The sequence below is a fragment of the Salvelinus fontinalis genome, chromosome 21, assembly GCF_029448725.1.
Source record: "Salvelinus fontinalis isolate EN_2023a chromosome 21, ASM2944872v1, whole genome shotgun sequence".
NCBI lineage: Eukaryota > Metazoa > Chordata > Actinopteri > Salmoniformes > Salmonidae > Salvelinus > Salvelinus fontinalis.
The window spans coordinates 32,569,719-32,590,751 of NC_074685.1; the positions used below are offsets into that span (position 1 = coordinate 32,569,719).

At 41.6% G+C, this 21,033-nt stretch overlaps 1 protein-coding gene across 1 annotated transcript; it reads left to right on the forward strand.

The window, feature by feature from the left end:
* The first annotated feature begins 9 nt into the window (after nucleotides 1-9).
* On the forward strand, nucleotides 10-20,457 carry slc45a2 (solute carrier family 45 member 2). The gene is made up of 7 exons (XM_055874838.1): nucleotides 10-1,664; nucleotides 4,190-4,366; nucleotides 10,496-10,854; nucleotides 13,523-13,663; nucleotides 14,521-14,644; nucleotides 18,363-18,568; nucleotides 20,196-20,457. Exons 1-7 carry the CDS (start codon nucleotides 1,193-1,195, stop codon nucleotides 20,421-20,423), a joined length of 1,707 nt encoding a protein of 568 aa, XP_055730813.1. The 5' UTR covers nucleotides 10-1,192; the 3' UTR covers nucleotides 20,424-20,457.
* The last annotated feature ends 576 nt before the right edge of the window (nucleotides 20,458-21,033 follow it).

A 21,033-nucleotide genomic window follows, 5' to 3' on the forward strand; every position in this document is an offset into this window, starting at 1 on the left:
AAACCTAGAATTATATTTGATAGTTTAAGTATCACCCAAAGCTATAGATACAGCGCGTTAAATCAGGAATGTAATTTACTACAGGCATATAGACACACACAGTACATTCAGAAAGTATTTAGACCCCATCACTTTTCTAGCATAATTAATCTAATCGTGATGGACCACATTGATAAGAATGTTCACTTCCTCCACTCAAAGGAGTCAAACACGCGATCGTACCTAGCCCTCACTCATTGTTCCAGAGTTAAAAATACCAACGTGTCTATGTTAGTGACCCTAGGACTCGGGGTCTGGTGAGAATGTGGCCTTTAAATCTGTCTGACGCCTCCCTAGGTTCCTCTGACGTGGGCGGCGGGCATGGTTCCCATGAGAACCCCTGGGAATTGCCTCAATGTCTCACATGACTGAGGCAGGGCAACTAGCTAGTGTCTCATGACAAATACTAACAACGTTTTAGAATTGTAAAACATAGAGGAAATAACTTAACTGCCGAGGGTACATCCTTGTCTTTGGGCATCCAGTGTAATGCGTCCAGGCTTCTCTTCCAGGAATTGTTTACTGTAAATACATTGGCTGGCCATCCTCCTCCACTCTTCCATCAAAGGGTTACAACTCCTTTTCTCCTCGGGGATCACATGCTACATCACTTGATCAACCTGATGTGCACACGAGCAGACTACAAAAGAGCCCTTGTGAGAGAACTGCATAAAAACAGGAAAGCAAGGATTCAGATACGCATGCAATGTAACATGCTTTAGCAGAGTTGTAAATGAATCTCTTGTCATTCTCCTGTCATCCAATTCTCTCTGTTAGGACTACTGAATGTCTGGTAATGCATCATTAAGTGATAATTTCATGGAACACCAAATTATTCCAGGAATAATTTTGATGTAAAGGAATGTAGTGTTGTGAGATGGGGTTAAAAAGCCATAATCTTAGTCACGTGCTTTAAAAAAAAAAAAAAAAAAATTCATTCATCTAAATCAAACCAACAGTACACCCCATCTCTCCTCCAATCTCCGCAGCCTCTCCTCTCCTTGCCTCAGATCAGGACTTGAGGCTACTTGAACTCATTGCTCAACTATGCAGTAGAGAATTAGCTTGAGCCAAGAAGCAGAGATTGGGCTGTTTGACATTGACAAGCGGGCTGAGAGCTACACCCATACACCCTTCATCTCCCCCAGTAGCTATGTCCCTCCTCACAGGGGACCAACCCCAGCCATGCAGGCTTCCGGAGCCCGGAACACACATCACAGGTCTGGGCTGTTACTCAGTGGGGAGTGTGGACTGTAGGGAGTCTATGAAGGAGGACTACTTGGACAGTATGGAGCCCGTTGTGTTTGGGGTGGTGGAGCTTCCGAGGCGGTCTCGGGGGAGGTTGCTGCTGCATGGCATGGTGATGTTTGGAAGGGAATTTTGCTATGCGGTGGAGGCAGCCTTTGTCACGCCGGTGCTGCTTAGTGTCGGACTTCCTCAGAGCTTGTACAGCCTTGTGTGGCTGATCAGCCCCATCCTGGGCTTTCTGCTGCAACCCATCATCGGCTCGGCCAGCGACTACTGCAGGTCCCCGTGGGGCCGACGGAGGCCCTACATCCTCGCACTGGGGATTATGATGCTGATGGGCCTTACCTTGTTTCTAAATGGAGATGCAGTCATATCAGGTAAGAGCCCATGGCTATAAGGCATAGTGTTCTACAATGTATGTGAGAACTAGTCTATGTTTTTTCAATAGTTGTCACGGAGTTGGGCAGCTTGGATATGAGGAACCAAAATACTTCCACTGTAACATACGTATTATATTTAATTTAATTTTTCAATGTTGATAGAAAATGTAAACATTTGTTTTAACGCCCTGCCCGAGCCACCCCTACCCTAGGAGAAACATGAGGGTATCACGCTCTGAACTCAAACTGCTAATTAAATGATCTGAACACCAGATTATTTTGCTCAGACACAGTCTGAGATAGTCAAACTAATTAACAGCTGCCAGAAGAGGGCAGAAAACGAAGAATGATAATATTACATATTTACAGACACGTTACTGCGTAATTTAGATGTGTGTGTGTTTGTCTGGCTGTTGAATGTGTTTCATAACCATTAATGAGATGGTGTCTTAGTGTGTCTAGACAGAAGGGTAAAATGTTCCTATTATTTTGACTGGACTGTTTCCCTTCACCATGTTGATCGCAAAAGTTCAGCAATTATTTCAGAAAAAAACATTCTCAACCGCAGGCCTTGAACAACAGCAATTATTGAAACCTTACTCTGAGTGCTGGAGACAATCCTGAGTCTCAAGGTAAAAACTAACTATCATCATCTGCAAAGAACAGAAATTAAAGAGATATGGCATATCTTTACACCTCTGGAAATACTGAGACGTACACTGAACAAAAATGTAAAGGCAACATGTGAAGTGTTGGTCCCATGTTTCATGAGCTGAAATAAAAGATCCCAGAAATGTTCCATATGCACGAAAAGCTTATTTCTCTCAAATTTTGTGCACAGATTTGTTTACATCCCTGTTAGTAAACATTTCTCGCATATCAAGAAGCTGATTAAACAGCATGATCATTACACAGGTGCACCTTGTGCTGGTGACAATAAAAAGCCACTCTAAAATGGACAGTTTTGTGACACAACACAATACCACCGATGTCTCAAGTTTTGAACTGTGAACTGTAACTCAGTAAAATCTTTTAAATTGTTGCATGTTGCATTTATATTTTTGTTCAGTGTACATGTTCGGCCCATACCCCTTTTCACAAACTGTTATATCCACTGTTGTTTATGTTGTTCATTTTCATGTCCGTCCATGAATTTGGGCTTACTGAAAAGGAATTGTTTAATTTATTGGGTCAGGTCTATGGTTAGCTCGTAAAACCTGGCTCAAAATACATATTTCAAATACTTTTAAATAGTTGAGCTGTGCTTGTGTATTGACAAGTATAAATGTAAGTAGAATAATACTAAAATATGGAAATGCATTCTCTCCATAGGGGATTGGATTTCTTTTTGCAGCACTATCGGACAATGATCTGACTGATTTGTTTTCAGTGAATGCCTTCATTGTTGGTTTCAGTTATGCCGGATTTCACCTTCTCTGTAATAATACTGTACAATACAAAGTGTGACCACTTACAGTACTTTTGTTAAGTTGATTATTTCCATTCTTCAACACTGTAGTAAATAGCAAAACGGGATCTGTGACAATGCACACCCAGTGTGTTAGCTACTGTAGTGTACAGTACAGTATATGTGGATACAACGGATAAAACTAAGCTTTGAGGAAAGTTCTTGAATTTCTCCAAGATCAAAACGTAGGCCTCAATACATCCGGCATGCCTAATACGACTGCAACACAACACCCAACTGGGATTTGTATTGGGATTAGTAATCACCGAAAATTAAATACGTCTGTGCAGGTTTTAATTCTGCTGCAATCTGTCAGCCAATTGTTTCTCACTCAAGATTAAGGACATCATTCTGTTTGTTTGTGCTCCGACCGCGTGCACAACATAATTATGACAATTATTCTGATTGATTTGCAACAGTATCTCTTTTTGATGAGCATCAACACTAGATACTGTGATTACTCATACAAATGTTGTACACAGTGTCAGATTGAGGATATTAACATACAATTAAGTAGGAGTTGTTTTTCTAGCCAGACAGAGCCACGCTGGCAATGGGTTTCAATTTGAGTTTATTTTCTTTTTAAAGGCCAAAAAAAAAGGTGCCTTTTGAACTGCCCTTGCATTGTGTTGACCAAAATGAATGTGGTTTCAAACATGCTGTTCCTTGCTATGTGGTGAATGCACGATTGTATTAGCCCCCATCGATCTTGATGAAACCGTAAGTATCAACGTACTGAAACTACATGGTCAAATGTGTTTGATCAAGTTGCTAACAAGTCCACTGTTTACCTCAGAAGCCCTGGAAAATATGTCTCATCACGTCTAAATGTCAGCTGGGCCAGTGTCTGTCTTGTAGTTAATGGCTGAGCGAAATATGTACTTCTTAAGGCAAACTGACATGATTCAGCTGCTACACCTCATCCTAAACAAACACAAAAAAAATTCAGAACTATCTGTTATTGAAAATGGATCTAGTTGTAGTGATGAGTGAAAAATCGGACAGACTGAAGCCTTAACTTGAAGTAAACTCCTGTCTTTCTCCTCTTTTGCAGCGTTAGTACAGGATAGGTCATTGAAGAGGATATGGGCCATCGTCATAGTCATGTTTGGAGTGGTGCTATTTGACTTCGCAGCAGACTTCATCGATGGGCCAGTCAAGGCCTACCTCTTTGACGTCTGCTCATACACAGACAAGGAAAGAGGACTGCACTACCATGCCCTTCTCACAGGTAAGAAAAATATTATATAACCTCCCTCCCACTAGTCAGATTCAATATTGTTTGAGTGATAGGCTTTTACTGTTATGCTTGTGACAGTGCATGTGAGGCAGCCAGACTGGGATCACTGGCTCAGTGCAGAGTGCATGTCTGGGTGTGGGGAGGAGAGGGTCCCTGCAGCACAGAGTGCATATTCACATGTGATGTAAATACCTCTCAGTACGCTCTGTGCTTTTAAGTGGCTGTTTAGTAACCTGGAGCCCGGCCCTCAGAGCTCGCACAGTGAGTGAGTCAGTCAAGAAGCGCGTGAGTAAGTATTGGAGTGTACTAGCGAGCGAGTGCGTGGACTCGGGGTGGCACGGGGTGGTGTGAGCTTGTTCAGTAGGTTCTAATCCAGCAGATACTCAGTCATGTGTTGGAGTCATGAGTTGGAGCTGAGAGAGAGAGAGGGGAGGCACATGACCTGCTATTCATCATAGCCCTGGTATGTGGAGGAATGTGTGTGTGTTTTCTTGATACACAAGAATTGGCTGTTATCATATTTCTCTTTTGTACTGTTTTATCATTGCAGTCACACAACTTAAACATAAAAAAACGCCCCAAACTTAATTTTGACAACCCTCACAACTCCAAAACTTTACTAGCCTGTGAATGTAGAGGTGATGAAATTGAGAGTCCATTAGTGGAAATACACAAATACATACACTACCGTTCAAAGGTTTGGGGTCGCTTAGAAATGTCCTTGTCTTTGAAAGAAAAGCACATGTTTTGTCCATTAAAATAACATCAAATTGATCAGAAATACAGTGTAGACATTGTTAATGTTGTAAATTGTTATTGTAGCTGGAAACGGCAGATTTTCTTATGGAATATTTACATAGGGGTACAGAGTACAGGTCGACCGATTATGATTTTTCAACTCCGATACCGATACCGGTTATTGGAGGACCAAAAAAGCCGATAACCATTAATCGGCCGATTTAATTTTTATTTATTTATTTGTAATAATGACAATTACAACAATACTGAATGAACACTTATTTTAACTTAATATAATACATCAATAAAATCAATTTAGCCTCAAATAAATAATGAAACATGTTCAATTTGGTTTAAATAATGCAAAAACAAAGTGTTGGAGAAGAAAGTAAAAGTACAATATGTGCCATGTAAGAAAGCTAACGTTTCAGTTCCTTGCTCAGAACATGAGAACATATGAAAGCTGGTGGTTCCTTTTAACATGAGTCTTCAATATTCCCAGTTAAGAAGTTTTAGGTTGTAGTTATTATAGGAATTATAGGACTATTTCTCTCTATACCATTTATATTTCATATACCTTTGACTAATGGATGTTCTTATAGGCACTTTAGTATTGCCAGTGTAACAGTATAGCTTCTATCCCTCTCCTCGCTCCTATCTGGGCTCGAACTAGGAACACATCGACAACAGCCACCCTCGAAGCAGCGTTACCCATGCAGAGCAAGGGGAACAACTACTCCAAGACTCAGAGCGAGTGACGTTTCAAACACTATTAGCGCGCACCCCGCTAACTAGCTAGCCATTTCACATCGGTGATTTCACACCAATTTCACCGATTTCACGCCTAATCTCGGGAGTTGATAGGCTTAAAGTCATAAACAGCTCAATGCTTGAAGCATTGCGAAGAGCTGCTGGCAAAATGCACGAAATTGCTGTTTGAATGAATGCTTACGAGCCTGCTGGTGCCTACCATCGCTCAGTCAGACTGCTCTATCAAATCATAGACTTAATTATAACATAATAACACACAGAAATACGAACCTTAGGTCATTAATATGGTCGAATCCGGAAACTATCATCTCGAAAACAAAACATTTATTCTTTCAGTGAAATACGGAACCGTTCCTTATTTTATCTAACGGGTGGCATCCATAAGTCTAAATATTCCTGTTACATTGCACAACCTTCAATGTTATGTCATAATTACGTAAAATTCTGGCAAATTAGTTTGCAACGAGCCAGGCGGCCCAAACTGTTGCATATATCCTGACTCTACGTGCAATGAACGCAAGAGAAGTGACACAATTTCACCTGGTTAATATTGCCGGCTAACCTGGATTTCTTTTAGCTAAATATGCAGATTTAAAAATATGTACTTCTGTGTATTGATTTTAAGAAAGGCATTGATGTTTATGGTTAGGTGCACGTTGGAGCAACGACAGTCCTTTTTCGCGAATGCCACCGCATCGATTATATGCAACGCAGGACACGCAAGATAAACTAGTAATATCATCAACCATGTGTAGTTATAACTAGTGATTATGATTGATTGATTGTTTTTTATAAGATAAGTTTAATGCTAGCTAGCAACTTACCTTGGCTTCTTACTGCATTCGCGTAACAGGCAGTCTCCTCGTGGAGTGCAATGTAATCAGGTGGTTAGAGAGTTGGACTAGTTAACTGTAAGGTTGCAAGATAGAATCCTTGAGCTGACAAGGTAAAAATCTGTCGTTCTGCCCCTGAACAAGGCAGTTAACCCACCGTTCGTAGGCCGTCATTGAAAATAAGAATGTGTTCCTAACTGACTTGCCTAGTTAAATAAAGGTGAAAAACTCCCCTCAAAAAACAGGCAATACGGTGTCCAAAAATACCGATTTCCGATTGTTATGAAAACTTGAAATTGGCCCTAATTAATCGGCCATTCCGATTAATTGGTAGACCTCTAGTAAAAGAGGCCCATTATCAGCAGGAAACTTTATACATTTTTTGTATATATCCATAGAGACGGTTTGGAAAAAGTCTGCATCTGCATTATTAGTTGGGGTAAAGGGTGTGTGCTGGTGGCAGGGAAGTCAGGCGCAGGAGAGTGAACTTGGTATAAACGGATCAGTTTAATGAATATACAAAAACTCGTTTTTCAACCACTCCACAAATTTCTTGTTAACAAACTATAGTTTTAGCAAGTCGGTTAGGACATCTACTTGTGCATGACACGAGTAATTTTTTCAACAATTGCTTACAGACAGATTATTTCACTTATAATTCACTGTATCACAATTCCAGTGGGTCAGAGGTTTACATACACTAAGTTGACTGTCCCTTTAAACACCTTAGAAAATTAAAGAAAATTATGTCATGGCTTTAGAAGCTTCTGTTAGGCTAATTGACATCATTTGAGTCAATTGGAGGTGTAACTGTGGATGTATTTCAAGGCCTCCCTTCAAACTCAGTGCCTCTTTGCTTGACATCATGGGAAAATCAAAAGAAAAGAAAAGAAAAAAGAAGAGAAATCAGCCAATACCTCCACAAGTCTGGTTCATCCTTGGGAGCAATTTCTAAACGCCTGAAGGTACCACGTTCATCTGTACAAACAATAGTACGCAAGTATAAACACCATGGGATCACGCAGCTGTCATACCGCTTAGGAAGGAGATGCGTTCTGTCTCCTAGAGATGAACGTACTTTGGTGCGAAAAGTGCAAATCAATCCCAGAACAACAGCAAAGGACCTTGTGAAGATGCTGGTGGAAACGGGTACAAACGTATCTATATCTACAGTAAAACGAGTCCTATATCGACATAACCTGAAAGGCCGCTCAGCAAGGAAGAAGCCACTGCTCCAAAACCGGCATAAAAAAGGCGGTTTGCAACTGCACATGGGGACAAAGATCGTACTTTTTGGAGAAATGTCTTGCAAGCCGAAGAACACCATCCCAACTGTGAAGCACAGGGGTGGCAGCATCATGTTGTGGGGGTGCTTTGCTGCAGGCGGGGCTGGTGCACTTCACAAAATTGAAGCAACATCTCAAGACATCACTCGGGAAGGAAGTTAAACCTTGGTCACAAATGGGTCTTCCAAATGAACAATGACCCCAAGCATACTTCCAAAGTTGTGGCAAAATGTCTTAAGGACAGCAAAGTCAAGGTATTGGAGTGGCCATCACAAAGCCCTGACCTCAATCAATTTGTGGGCAGAACTGAAAAAGCGTGTGCGAGCAAGGAGGCCTACAAACCTGACTCAGTTACACCAGCTCTGTCAAGAGGAATGGGCCAAAATTCATCCAACTTGTTGTGGGAAGCTTGTGGAATTGTCACGTTCCTGACCTATTTCTGTTAGTTTTTGTATGTGTTAGTTGGTCAGGACGTGAGTTTGGGTGGGCAGTCTATGTTTTCTGTTTCTATGTTTGTTTAAGGGTTGCCTGGTATGGCTCTCAATTAGAGGCAGGTGTTTGGCGTTTCCTCTAATTGAGAGTCATATTAAGGTAGGTTGTTTCACATTGTTTGTTGTGGGTGGTTGTCTCCTGTGTCTGTGTCTATGTCTGTGTCTATGTTGCATGTTTTTGCACTTAGTCATTTATAGCTTCACGTTCGTCTGTTTGTTGTTTTTGTTTCGTTTTGTCATTCTTCTAATGAAGAGAAGATGTACTTTCCACGCGCTGCGCCTTGGTCCTCTCTCAGTCCCTTTGACGATCGTGACAGGAATGGCTACCCGAAACGTTTGACCCTAAAGTTAAACAATTTAAAGGCAATGCTACCAAATACTAATTTAGTGTATGTAAACTTCTGAGCCACTGGGAATGTGATGAAAGAAATAAAAGCTGATATAAATCATTCTCTATACTATTATTCTGACATTTCACATTCTTAAAATAAAGTGGTGATCCTATTTGACCTCAGACAGGGAATTTTTACTAGGATTAAATTTCAGGAATTGTGAAATACTGAGTTTAAATGTATTTGGCTAAGGTGTATGTAAACTTCTGACTTCAACTGTATTTACAATTCAAGGCACATTTAACCAGCATGGCTACCACAGCATTCTGCAGCGATTTGCCATCCCATCTGGTTTGCGCTTAGTGGGACTATCATTGGTTTTTCAACAGGACAATGACCCAAAACACACCTCCAGGCTCTGTAAGGGCTATTTGACCAAGGAGCGTGATGCATCATATGACCTGGTCACAATCCCCTGACCTCAACCCAATTGAGATGGTTTGGGATGAGTTGGACCACAGAGTGAAGGAAAAGCAGTCAACAAAGGCTCAGCATATGTGGGAACCTTTTCAAGACTGTTGAAAAAGCATTCCTCATGAAGCTGGTTGAGAGAATGCCAAGAGTGTACCAAGCTGTCAAGGCAAAGGCTGGCTACTTTGAAGAATCAAAAATATAAAATATATTTTGATTTGCTTAACACTTTGCCTTGACAGCTTAACACATGATTCCATATGTGTTATTTCATAGTTTTGATGTCTTCACTATTATTCTACAATGCAGGAAATTGTCAAAATAAAGAAAAACCCTTGCATGAGTAAGTGTGTCCAAACCCTTGCTTGCATGAGTAAGTGTGTCCAAACGTTTGACTGGTACTGTATGTCCAGGCAATGCAGAAACAGTTGACGTAAAATCCTAGTTAGACGTACTCAAAATTGCTGCATAATTTATGAGAAGGTTTGTGTTACAGGTTTCCCAATGTAGGATGCTGGTGTAAGAATTTAGGGAACAGACAGTAGTATGTCCAGATTATAGGGATATGTCTGACAGAACAAACCACTTATCTGTGTTCAGGATCGTACTACGTGACAACTCATTTATCACAACATTACTCCCAGCTTCTCTGATTTCACCCAGCCTAAATGTTACATTGTGACATGAGCTTTAAATTCAGATGCATTATATTATAAATCGGACACTGTATTTATTAAATACAGCCCACGTTATCTTCCTTGGAAAATTCAAAACCCCCACAGGCAAAATGGTAGCCTAGTCTTTAAAGCGTTGGGCCAGTAATCAAAAGGTTAATAGTTCAAATTCAGATCAGACAAAGGCGAACAATCTGCTGATGTGCCCTTGAGCAAGACACTTAATCCTAATGTTAAAGACCTTAGCCGTGACCCCACTCCCAGAGGATGTCTCGGGGAGTTTGCATATGCAAAAAACACATTACCAATTCACACGTGTATGATACATACTTGTACATGTGTGAAATAGGACAAATATAACCACCCTCCAAATTATTATTATTAATGATGAAATGTTTTTGAAAATGTTCAGGACAATTCCTGGATTGCAGATGCCGTCTGATGACTGTGCTATGACCAACAGCCTAGGACCCCCACCAACTGACCTGATAACCAATCTCTATTGTGCCTGTTGTCTGTTGTAGGGCTTGGGGGTGCCTTTGGGTACCTCGTGGGAGCCATGGACTGGGGTCACTCGTCCCTGGGCCGACTGCTGGGATCAGAGTACCAGGTCATCTACTTCTTCTCTGCTCTGACCTGGATGGTATTCCTCATCGTGCATCTCTTCAGCATCCCAGAGACACCCCTGGCCAAGGACATTAGCTTGGACGTGTTGACCCCCAATGCCCTCCTCCTCCTCAGCACACACAGCAGCAGTGGTGGCTATGGATCCTTGCATGGATCGATGTCCCAAGAGTCGGAGGCAGACCTCCGGCCTCGTTCATTCTCTGCCCTGGGGGAAGCCAATTCCGTCACATCCAGTGCCAAGCAACCCAACAAAGAGGTATGACAAAGACACACCATGAAGTCTAGTCTGGCTGACCTTCTCTATGAGATCCTGACTTTGATACCAATACTGTGTTTTACAGGTAACAAAACAAATCAGATCAGTCTATGAAACTACACACACTAATGGAATGTCAAATCCTTTGAAACACATCAGTGTTTAATGGCATCAGTGTTTATTAAGAAGAATGTGATCACACTGTAGAGTAATCTTAATGTACACTGCAGTATACATGCTTTGATTTAGGGTTTTATGTTCATATCTCATGGCACTTCTATGGCACTTAAAAAGAGGTGACTACCTCTCGAGCATCTCCTTGGGTAAAAGCTCTTGATTTCCTCGTGAGGAGATATGTATTATACACTATTTACACCGTATAGTGTGACCTTTGTGTTTTCTGACACGTGTCTCACTAAACGCTGCTCGCACGCAGGCCCTGACCCCTAGGCTCCAGGCTCTGACTTTAGGTTTGTTTTTGATAGGTTAAAGCCTGGGAATTATGTAAAGTACTTATGTATTAGTAACAATGACCCTGTTGTATACTGATAACGCAAAATGAATGCTTGAACTTTAAGTATGAGAACAAATCATTTATAAAGCCATGAGTGTCAATACTCTCAATATTAGACTACGCAAACAGTCTGGGTGTGCATATCTCTCTTTGGAGCATTGTGAGTGGTCTGTCCTTAGTCAAATGTGGCATCGCTGTGTGAGATATGTGCTTTCACGTCTCTATGGTGTAACATTGCTCTGGTGTGTGGCAGTGGTGACCACTCCACAGGCATTGCCATAGTAACCACATAATTCGAATTTTACAGTATTTCAATGTGTATAATTTCCATATATGGTTTGGATAGAGGAGAGTGGATAGGGAAGGTGAGAGGTGGGGATTGGAGACAGCACGATTGTTAGAGGACAAGGGTCATGCAGTTATTTAAAGAAGCAGGAAACAGTAACTAGTGTCTGTCTGTTCCCAAACCCAGTGTTAATGGAGGAAACAGGTTTTCTTAGTTACCAGCGTCAGCTGGATTACATGCATGGTTACCTTGACGCTGATTAGACCAGGCAGTCATCAGGTCTGGCTAGAGTGTAAAACAACCACTAAAAGGTTGCAATGTCACCTCACACGAGAAAGCCATTTAAACCATCATTATACTGTACTGTGGCAGTGGTGGTTTTATCTTGTAATCATAACATTTCAAACTATATAAATATAAAAATATATACAAGAATAAGAAGTAACAAAGACAAATGTTGATTTGGCAATCGAGCATCAATACATTACCCATCCCCCAACACTGTCAACCAAGAGTCAAGATTAAACCAATTCACCTTGGTGGTGTGCAGACTGGTTTTATATTATTCTTAACGATTTCGCACAAACCAGAAAAAAATGCAACAATATGTCTGTGAAACTACATATTATCAGTATTATGAATGAATTATAGTTTATCTGGTAGCATTTCGTAGTGTGACTGATTTGACTAATTGCATTAGTACTGTACAAATTTAGAGGTGCACTTTTTGATCGATTCCCCCGCTCCCCCTACCTCGGGCTTCCAGTGGGGAGACCTGAGGTCAACCTACCCCAGCCTCCCTCCCCATCTCGTACTCCTGAGTGGGAGACCTTCCCAGGCAGTAGCCTCCCTAGCTCACAAACTAGAATCAGGGTGCCCACTCCGACAAGGTTAATTGACCCACAGTCCCACACGGTGACATCATATCATTGACATGACGTGCAAATGAGCGATAGAAAACCGATCACGCAAATGTCCCCATTCCTAATTTTTTTGTGCGGGCGTCCTGTGCCGGCCCTGGCAAGATGGCGCCCTGGGCAGCTGCCCATGTCGCCTATACCTAAATCCGCCACTTGCTACAGATACAGGTAGCTCAGCCCCTGGAATTAAATGAATTACATGACCTCTAAGGCTCAGACAGCCATTCAAACCAGTGCTCTGAAAGAGACACATTGAAACCCAGACTAGTATTCAACAATCTAATTCAGCACCATAACAGTGGAAATGTAATGACTGTATTTATGCCCAGCGTGTAACTATAGCTGGAAATGAACTATGACTGACTTTTCAGTTATTCAACATGTTGTGAAAAGAGACAGGAATGATTACTGTATGTTTTTAGATGATACTATTCCAGCAGGCAAGGGTCCTCTATTATCACAGGAGTCAGACAGGGTATAGATTTTCATATTCTATTTCCATAGGTACAGCCACTTCACAGAATTCCTAGAAGATGTCGATTGGGAATTTATTTGGGGATAATAACATTAGTTTATTGTATGCTGTCATGCCACACTGTGTACATTTACACAATATAAAAAAGCGTTCAATCCGAGAGAACATTAGTTACTATACTAAACCAGAACACGATTATAGAAATAGAACACACACTACATTTTATTTCACCTGTTTCTTTAATCCCTTGTCCTTTGTTTTTCCCCCCTTGGTTCCTGACTTGTTAAAACAGGATTAGGCTAGTATATCTGTCGTTAGCTAAAAGTCTTCATCTGACCTCTCTCTTTATTCTTATCTGACCCCCTACTGTTCCTTGTTCTTCTTTAATTCCCTCTGTTCTGACCCCCTGCTGTTCCTGTGTGGGTCCTTCTGAAGTCTCATGACCTGACCCTGTGTGTTTCTCTATACTGCAGCAGAAGAGGATGACTCTGAAGTCATGTCTCCTGGCCATGATTAACATGCCTAGTCATTACCGCTGTCTCTGTGTCAGTCACCTGCTGGGTTGGACTGCCTTCCTCTGCAACATGCTTTTCTTCACAGACTTCATGGGACAGGTGAGAAGAAAAAGAGAGAGAGAGGGAGAGATGGAGTGAGAGTGTGTGTACGCGTGTGTCTGTTTCTGTGTCTGCGTGGCGGGAGGAGTGGGTCGTTCGTTCAGTGTCGCTACCATTAAACATTAAACTAATGCTATCACTCATTCACTACTACTGATTACTCTTATTTGACCGTGGTCATTAAAGAAGTGAATCTTTTCACTCAATTTAAATTCTCATCTCGTCTTTAACTTTAGGCGATAGCAAAATGTTTGCCATCGTGTTCATTAATAGGCTTCCTCTTTTGGTTTAGCTCCATCACAACAAACCCTGATTGGTGAGCAGTCTCTTGTCACAGCATTAGCTGATTGGTTTTGTGTGCTCAGATGAATTGGTCTGTAATGACAGACAGGCGGTTATAGTGATCACGGCTGATCTGGATGCTACAAGCACTCACACAGGCCGCAGTTACACGGTGGTCATGGTGAATTAGTGGTTGCAGGCAGATTGAGCAGCATGCCAGGCGTGAACAAACCCTGCTTTGGCTGTGTCAATAGAGAGCTGTGGCACTGAGATGGCTTATGATGTTGATACAGGCTTTGGCAGCTATATGATAACAAATGGGATGGAGCTTGTTAACTGTTCTAAGCTACTGTACAGCACATGCACTATAAAGCAAATGCATCATAATCATCCTCATTATCCCTCACTTCATGCAGGCACTAGCTTGTATCTCAATCCTCAATATCCATACCACCACTTGTATTGATTGTTTGTGGGGGTGACTTTGCCTCCATTTTGTATGTGATTATCATAATTATCATACTTAGTCATAACTTGTGTATAATAATGGTTGAGTTGATTGTGTGTGTTGACAGATTGTGTATAAGGGCAACCCATATGCGGACCATAACTCCACAGCCTACGAGCGGTATGAGAGGGGGGTGGAGATTGGATGCTGGGGTCTCTGCATCAACGCCGTCTCCTCTGCTCTTTACTCCTGTAAGTCGTGTCGCAGCAAGCATAAGACATTATTGGAGTCAGCTAATGTCCACAACATGTGATTTAGCTCAAGGCCCCCTTTCTGATTTTCTCTACTTGCATATTTGTGATACTGAATGTTATCAGATCTTCAACCAAAACCCAGTATTAGATAAGGAACCTGAGTTAAAAAAACAACACATAATGGGGCCCATCTCATCCAAAAATGTTGACTCAAGTTTGTCAAAAAGCACCTGGAAGCACCTGGATGATCATCAAGACTCTTGGAAGAATGTTCTATGAACAGGTGAATCAAAATTATAACATTTTGGACGACATGGGTCCCATTATGCCTGGCGAAAACCAAACATTGTATTCCACAGTAAGAACCTTATACCAATGGTCAAGCATGATGGTGATAGTGCGATAGTTTGGGGATGTGTTGCTGCCTCAGGACCTGGACGACTTGCCTTAATAGAAGGAACCATAAAATTCTGTGTTGTGTCAGAGAATTTTACTGAAGAATGTCAGGCCATCCGTCTGTGAGCTGAAGGTGAATCGCAGCGGGGTCATGCAGCAAGACAATGATCCAAAACACACAAGTCTACATGAAAATGGCTAAAAAGCAACAAAATTGATGTTTTGGAATGGCCTAGTCGAAGTCCAGACCTAATCCCAATTGAGATGTTGTGGCAGGACTTGAAGCGAGCAGTTCATGCTTGAAAACCCACAAATGTTGCTGAGTTAGAGCAGTTCTGCATGGAAGATGGGCCAAAATTCCTCCACAGCGACATGAGACTAATCAATAACTCCAGGAAGTATTTGGTTGCAGCTAAAGGTAGCACAACCAGTTTGTTGAAAAACCTTTGGCAGCGATTACAGGCTTGAGTCAAGCTTGGCACACCTGTATTTGGGGAGTTTCTCCCATTCTTCTCTGCAGATCCTCTCAAGTTCTGTCAGGTTGGATGGGGAGCATCGCTGCACAGCTACTTTGCACAGCAGAGATGGTTGTCCTTCTAGAAGGTTCTCCCATCTACATAGAGAAACTCTTGCGCTCTGTCAGAATGACCATAGAGTTCTTGGTCACCTCCCTGACCAAGGCCCTTCTCCGCCGATTGCTCAGTTTGGTCGGGCGGCCAGCTCTAGGAAGAGTCTTGGTGTGTTTCCAAGCGTCTTCCATTTAAGAATGATGGAGGCCACTGTGTTCTTGGGAACCTTCAATGCTGCAGTAATTTTTTGGTACCGCTCCCCAGATCTGTGCCTCAATGCAATCCTGTCTCGGAGTTCTGTGGACAATTCCTTTGACCTCATGGCTTGGTTTTTGCTCTGACATGCACTGTCAACTGTGGGACCTTATATAGACAGGTGTGTGCCTTTCCAAATCATGTCCAATCAATTGAATTCACCACAGTTGTACTCCAATCAAGTTGTAGAAACATCTCAAGGATGATCAATGGAAACAGGATGCACCTGCGCTCAATTTCGAGTCTCATAGCAAAGGGTCTGAATATTTATGTAAATAAGGTATTTCTGTTTTGAAATGTAAAAAAAAATCTGTTTTCGCTTTTTCGTTGTGGGGTATTGTGTGAGGAAAATTGATGAGGTAAAATGTATAATTTAATCAATTTTAGAATAAGGCTGTATTGTAACAAAATGTTGAACAATTCAAGGTGTCATACTTAAAATTAACCTTTAACAAGGCACACATGTTAATTGAAATGAATTCCAGGTGACTACCTCATGAAGCTGATTGAGAGAATGCAGTCATCAAGGCAAAGGGTGGCTACTTTGAAGAATCTAAAATCTAAAATACATGTTGATTTGTTTAACACTTTTTTGGTTACTACATGATTCCATATGTGTTTTTCATAATGTTGATGTCTTCACTGTTATTCTACAATGTAGAAAATAGTACAAATGCCTTGAATGAGTAGGTGTGTCTGAAGTTCTGACTGCTACTGTATATATACAAAGAAATGTCAATAGAAAAACAGGTCAAACTAAACGAAATACAGCTAGTTTGATGTCTTTCCAGCTTAAGTCTGAAGTGAGTGTGTCCTGTTGGAAGGTTAATCTTCACACCATTCTGAGGTCCTGAGCGCTCTGGAGCGCTAGCGTGTCATGGAACACACCTTCCACGTTATTCATTATTTTCCATAGAACGCATAGCCACTTGTTGATTCTGCCTTACTTAATTATACATGTAGTCTTCTTGGACACGTTCTGTGTTCTTATACTTAACCAATAAGGCACGAGGGGGTGTGGTATATGGCCAATATACTATGGCTAAGGACTGTTCTTACGCACGACGCTTCATGGAGTGCCTGGATGCAGCCCTTAGCCGTGGTATATTGGCCATATACCACAAACCCCTGAGGTGCTTTATTGCTATTATAAACTGGTTACCAATGTAATTAGAGCAGTGAAAGTTTTGTCAAACCCGTGGTAGATGGTCTGATATACCATGGCTGTCAGCCAATCAGCATTCAGGACTCGAATCACCCAGTTTATTAACAGTAGTATATAATGTAAAAAGGCTTACTTGGCAGGACCAGTCCACATACTGTTCAACCCTTCTGTTGTGTTGGTTTCATGTTCATTCATTCTATGTTCCCAGGCCAAAATAACCGCCCCCATTATAGCTGATTATAAATCCATAATAATGCATATATATACCATATATACCTAATGTTGTGTTAGATCTTTTTATCAACTTAAGTTCTTGTGAATATTACAAGTTTTGAACTTCTATTTGCTGTTTATGGCCTGTAGGCCTCAATGACCTGAGCTCATACAACTTGTTTTTGAGTTTAAAAAAAGCATAATGTATGGATTATTTTGACTATAACAAATAATCAGATGTAACATATTGTGCTATTTATCACAGACTACTTTGTGTCAAAGTTTAACCAGGACTATCTCCTCCTCACCAGTGTCATGATCAAAGATATGATCAAGAGCCTCACATAAAGTATATCGTTTGGTCATTGTGCTGCCAAAGAATGAATTGTGAGCAAGTCCTAAAAAAAGCTTTATATACCAGAGCTGCAAGAAAAGTTCTATATATTATTGAAACAATGTTGCGATTGTTTGTGAGTGCCAACAGGTGTGGTTCCTGTGGGGGAAAGATTATATTGAGGAAAGGTTATATTGAGGAAAGGTTCCCGTGGGGGTTGCCATGGAAGCCAAGAAGGGGAGTGAGGTGTGTGTGTGTGTGTGTGTGTGTGTGTGTGTGTGTGTGTGTGTGTGTGTGTGTGTGTGTGTGTGTGTGTGTGTGTGTGTGTGTGTGTGTGTGTGTGTGTGTGTGTGTGTGTGTGTGTGTGTGTGTGCTCAAACACACATGCATGTGGGGGTCTGGGAATGGAAGTGGATCCATCTGATGACTGGACACGTGCCTGAACTCAATTTTATACACTAATTGTAGTCTCACCCATTCATTTCTAATGACCGGTCATTTTTGACCGGGAATACCACAGGTGTACAAAGTTAAATAAAACACCCACAATTTTATGAAAATCATCAAAATGTATTTAGTGTGTTCAGATGACCTTTGTGGACAAAGTCATGGAACCTTGTGACAATCAGATTAAATTAACTACATTTTTCAGAGCGAAAACATATAAATAGTTCCAATTTGACCGGAACACAGCAAGAGGGTTAAAGCTGAAATCTCTCTCACTCTCCCTCTCACCTTCTCTCCACCCTCCCCTCCTTCCTTCTCTCTCTGATGTGTCTGCAGATGTCCAGAGGCTGCTGCTGCCCTACATCGGTCTGAAGGGGCTCTACTTCGTAGGATACTTTGTGTTTGGTCTGGGCACCAGTCTTATCGGCCTGTTCCCCAACATTATCACCACACTCATCCTGTGCAGTGTCTTCGGAGTCATGTCCAGCACCTTGTACACCATCCCTTTCAACCTCATCTCAGAGTACCACCGCGAGGAGGAGGTCAGTACCCTCTCTCTCATAGCCTGGTCCCAGATCTGGTTGTCCCATTACAAATGACCATAGGAGTTGGCAAGACCGCATAAACAGATCTGGGACCAGGCTACTCTCTAACACCTCAGATAGTTGGAACTGATAGTGGAATGTACATTCCGAGGCTGTAGCAGCTTACGTTAAAAGCTAATAATGTGTAGTAGTTGTGAACCTCGTCCACCACCTGTCTGTAGCTCATACACGGAGTGATGCACATCTGTAACTTGAATACTCACCATGTGTCATGTATCACAGCTCCCCTTTTCGCGTAGAGTTACTTTCTAATTCTATTGATTGATTTTGTCTTTATTCGGTTTTCTGTCCAGCGAGTGTCATAAATCACTTGTAATTCACATTGCAAATGTAATCCCACTAATAGGTTGCTTCCTCTGGAATACTTGAATGTCATTCGGGGAAAATAACTTTGTACCCGCATTTCTTTTGAATTGATTCCCATACTGTCTAAATCAATACCCATCACCCTTCCATAGAAGAGTGTGTTATAAGACAAGGAGTGGTGAGGAATGGCATCCAAATGTGTCTTAATACAGTGAGATGATGACAGAGTGGACCCACGTGCATCACTAGACCTGCTTCTGATTACATTACCACTTCCCTTCACCATCAGATGGGTGACCTTCTGTTCTCCCAGCCCCCGTCTCCCCACTCCCCCGTGAGCATGACTCTTTGCCAGGCCATAGATCCCAGCTATCTGTTGAGCATTTCAATGTTGAGTGGTCAACGCTGTGTTGGTCAGCGTGGTCCCCGTGCTAAGAGCAGGTGTGCCCTTCACAACAAACAGGCCTCCCAAACACCCTCCCCTGTCTCTACAGACAGATTGGACAACCTGTTCCTTTCCTTAACGCTGATGCTCAACGCACATTTTATCTCAATGAAAATGGGAAAGTTAGATAAAAAAAAAAACATATATTGCTTTTTTATAGGCAAGTGATATGTTATCCACCTGAGAACATCAATTCAGCAATAAAGACCCCAAATTACTAACTGTAGTCCAGTCTGCCAATGCACGAGGCTGATTAATTTTGGAACATATAATCCCTAAATTGCTGCTTTCACCAAGAGTTAGGGAAAGACTAATACTGCATAATCAAACAGATGGAAGATTCCAACAATGTCTCCAACTGACAAAGCAAAAGTGTTTTCCACTATTGTACTTTTCCTTCAAATCACTATCATGTTCATGTCTGTTTTTCCACTATTTCCCTCTGATAGATTAGTCAATTACACAGATTTATATCAGACCAAACATATCTAGTTTCAGCTCCATTTCCTATCAATCTATTAACTCCCTTTAGAGCAGGACATGAAGGGGATTTGGGTGAACTAGTTTATTGATTTGGAGCTGAAGCATTGCTTGTAATTCTGCTTACTAGGCTATGTTCACAAAATACTTCCACAGCTGCTCTTGTTCTTGTAATGTGTCACAACAGGTTACATTTCCTTTAGTTTTACAACATGTTCTTTCACAGCATGTCATATACTGGGTGGACTGTGGACTGCGTGTGCGACTATGAACGTGTGTTTGTTATACAGTAAGTAGCATTTCTAAAATGGATTCTTCCTGTTGTGACACCAGTTGCAGAGGAAGACGGGGAAAGGGAGTCCTGCAGGACAGGATCGAGGCACCGGCGTGGATTGTGCAGCGCTCACTTGTATGGTGCAGCTGGCTCAGATCATCGTGGGGGCGGGACTGGGGGCATTGGTTAACATGGCAGGAAGTGTGATTGTGGTGGTCCTGTCAGCGTCGACAATGTCTCTAATTGGTTGTCTGTTCATTGCCCTCTTCATCAAATACGTGGAATAACCTCTTAATAAAGATATTTACTTATACCCTTAAACCTCGTCTCCCTCTTCCTTACACCCCATTAAGGTTTTTGTACATGGATTAAAAGCTGCTTCATATGCTCTTGAGCAAGGCAAAACAAACTTTTCAGATCAATGTGTTCCACTCATCCTCCCTATGTTCCCCATTTGCTATAGCAATAGATGTTCTAAAAAATATGTTGGTGAAGACAGATGGGGCATACTAATGGTGTGCCCTTAGGCGAGGCTTTTAACCAATATAAATCCATCTGTATCGAAGTCGAAACTGTGAGCCAACTTGCCCCAGATGAATTATGTCAAGCACATCACTCGAAATTGAATTCATTCAAATGAAAGAAGTTAGAAATCCTAGACGTTATTTCATGTGGGTTGAACTCCTTTGAAACACATGTGCACAGAAGCATCCTACTGGGCAAATACTGGTTGAATCAATATGGATTCCACATCATTTCAACCCAAAAATTTGATGTGATGATGTTCTGGCACTGTGTTGTTGTTTTTGTTGCACTGCTTTGCTTTATCTGGGCCAGGACGCAGTTGTAAATGACAACTTGTTCTCAACTAGCCTACCTAGTTAAATAAAGGGGGAA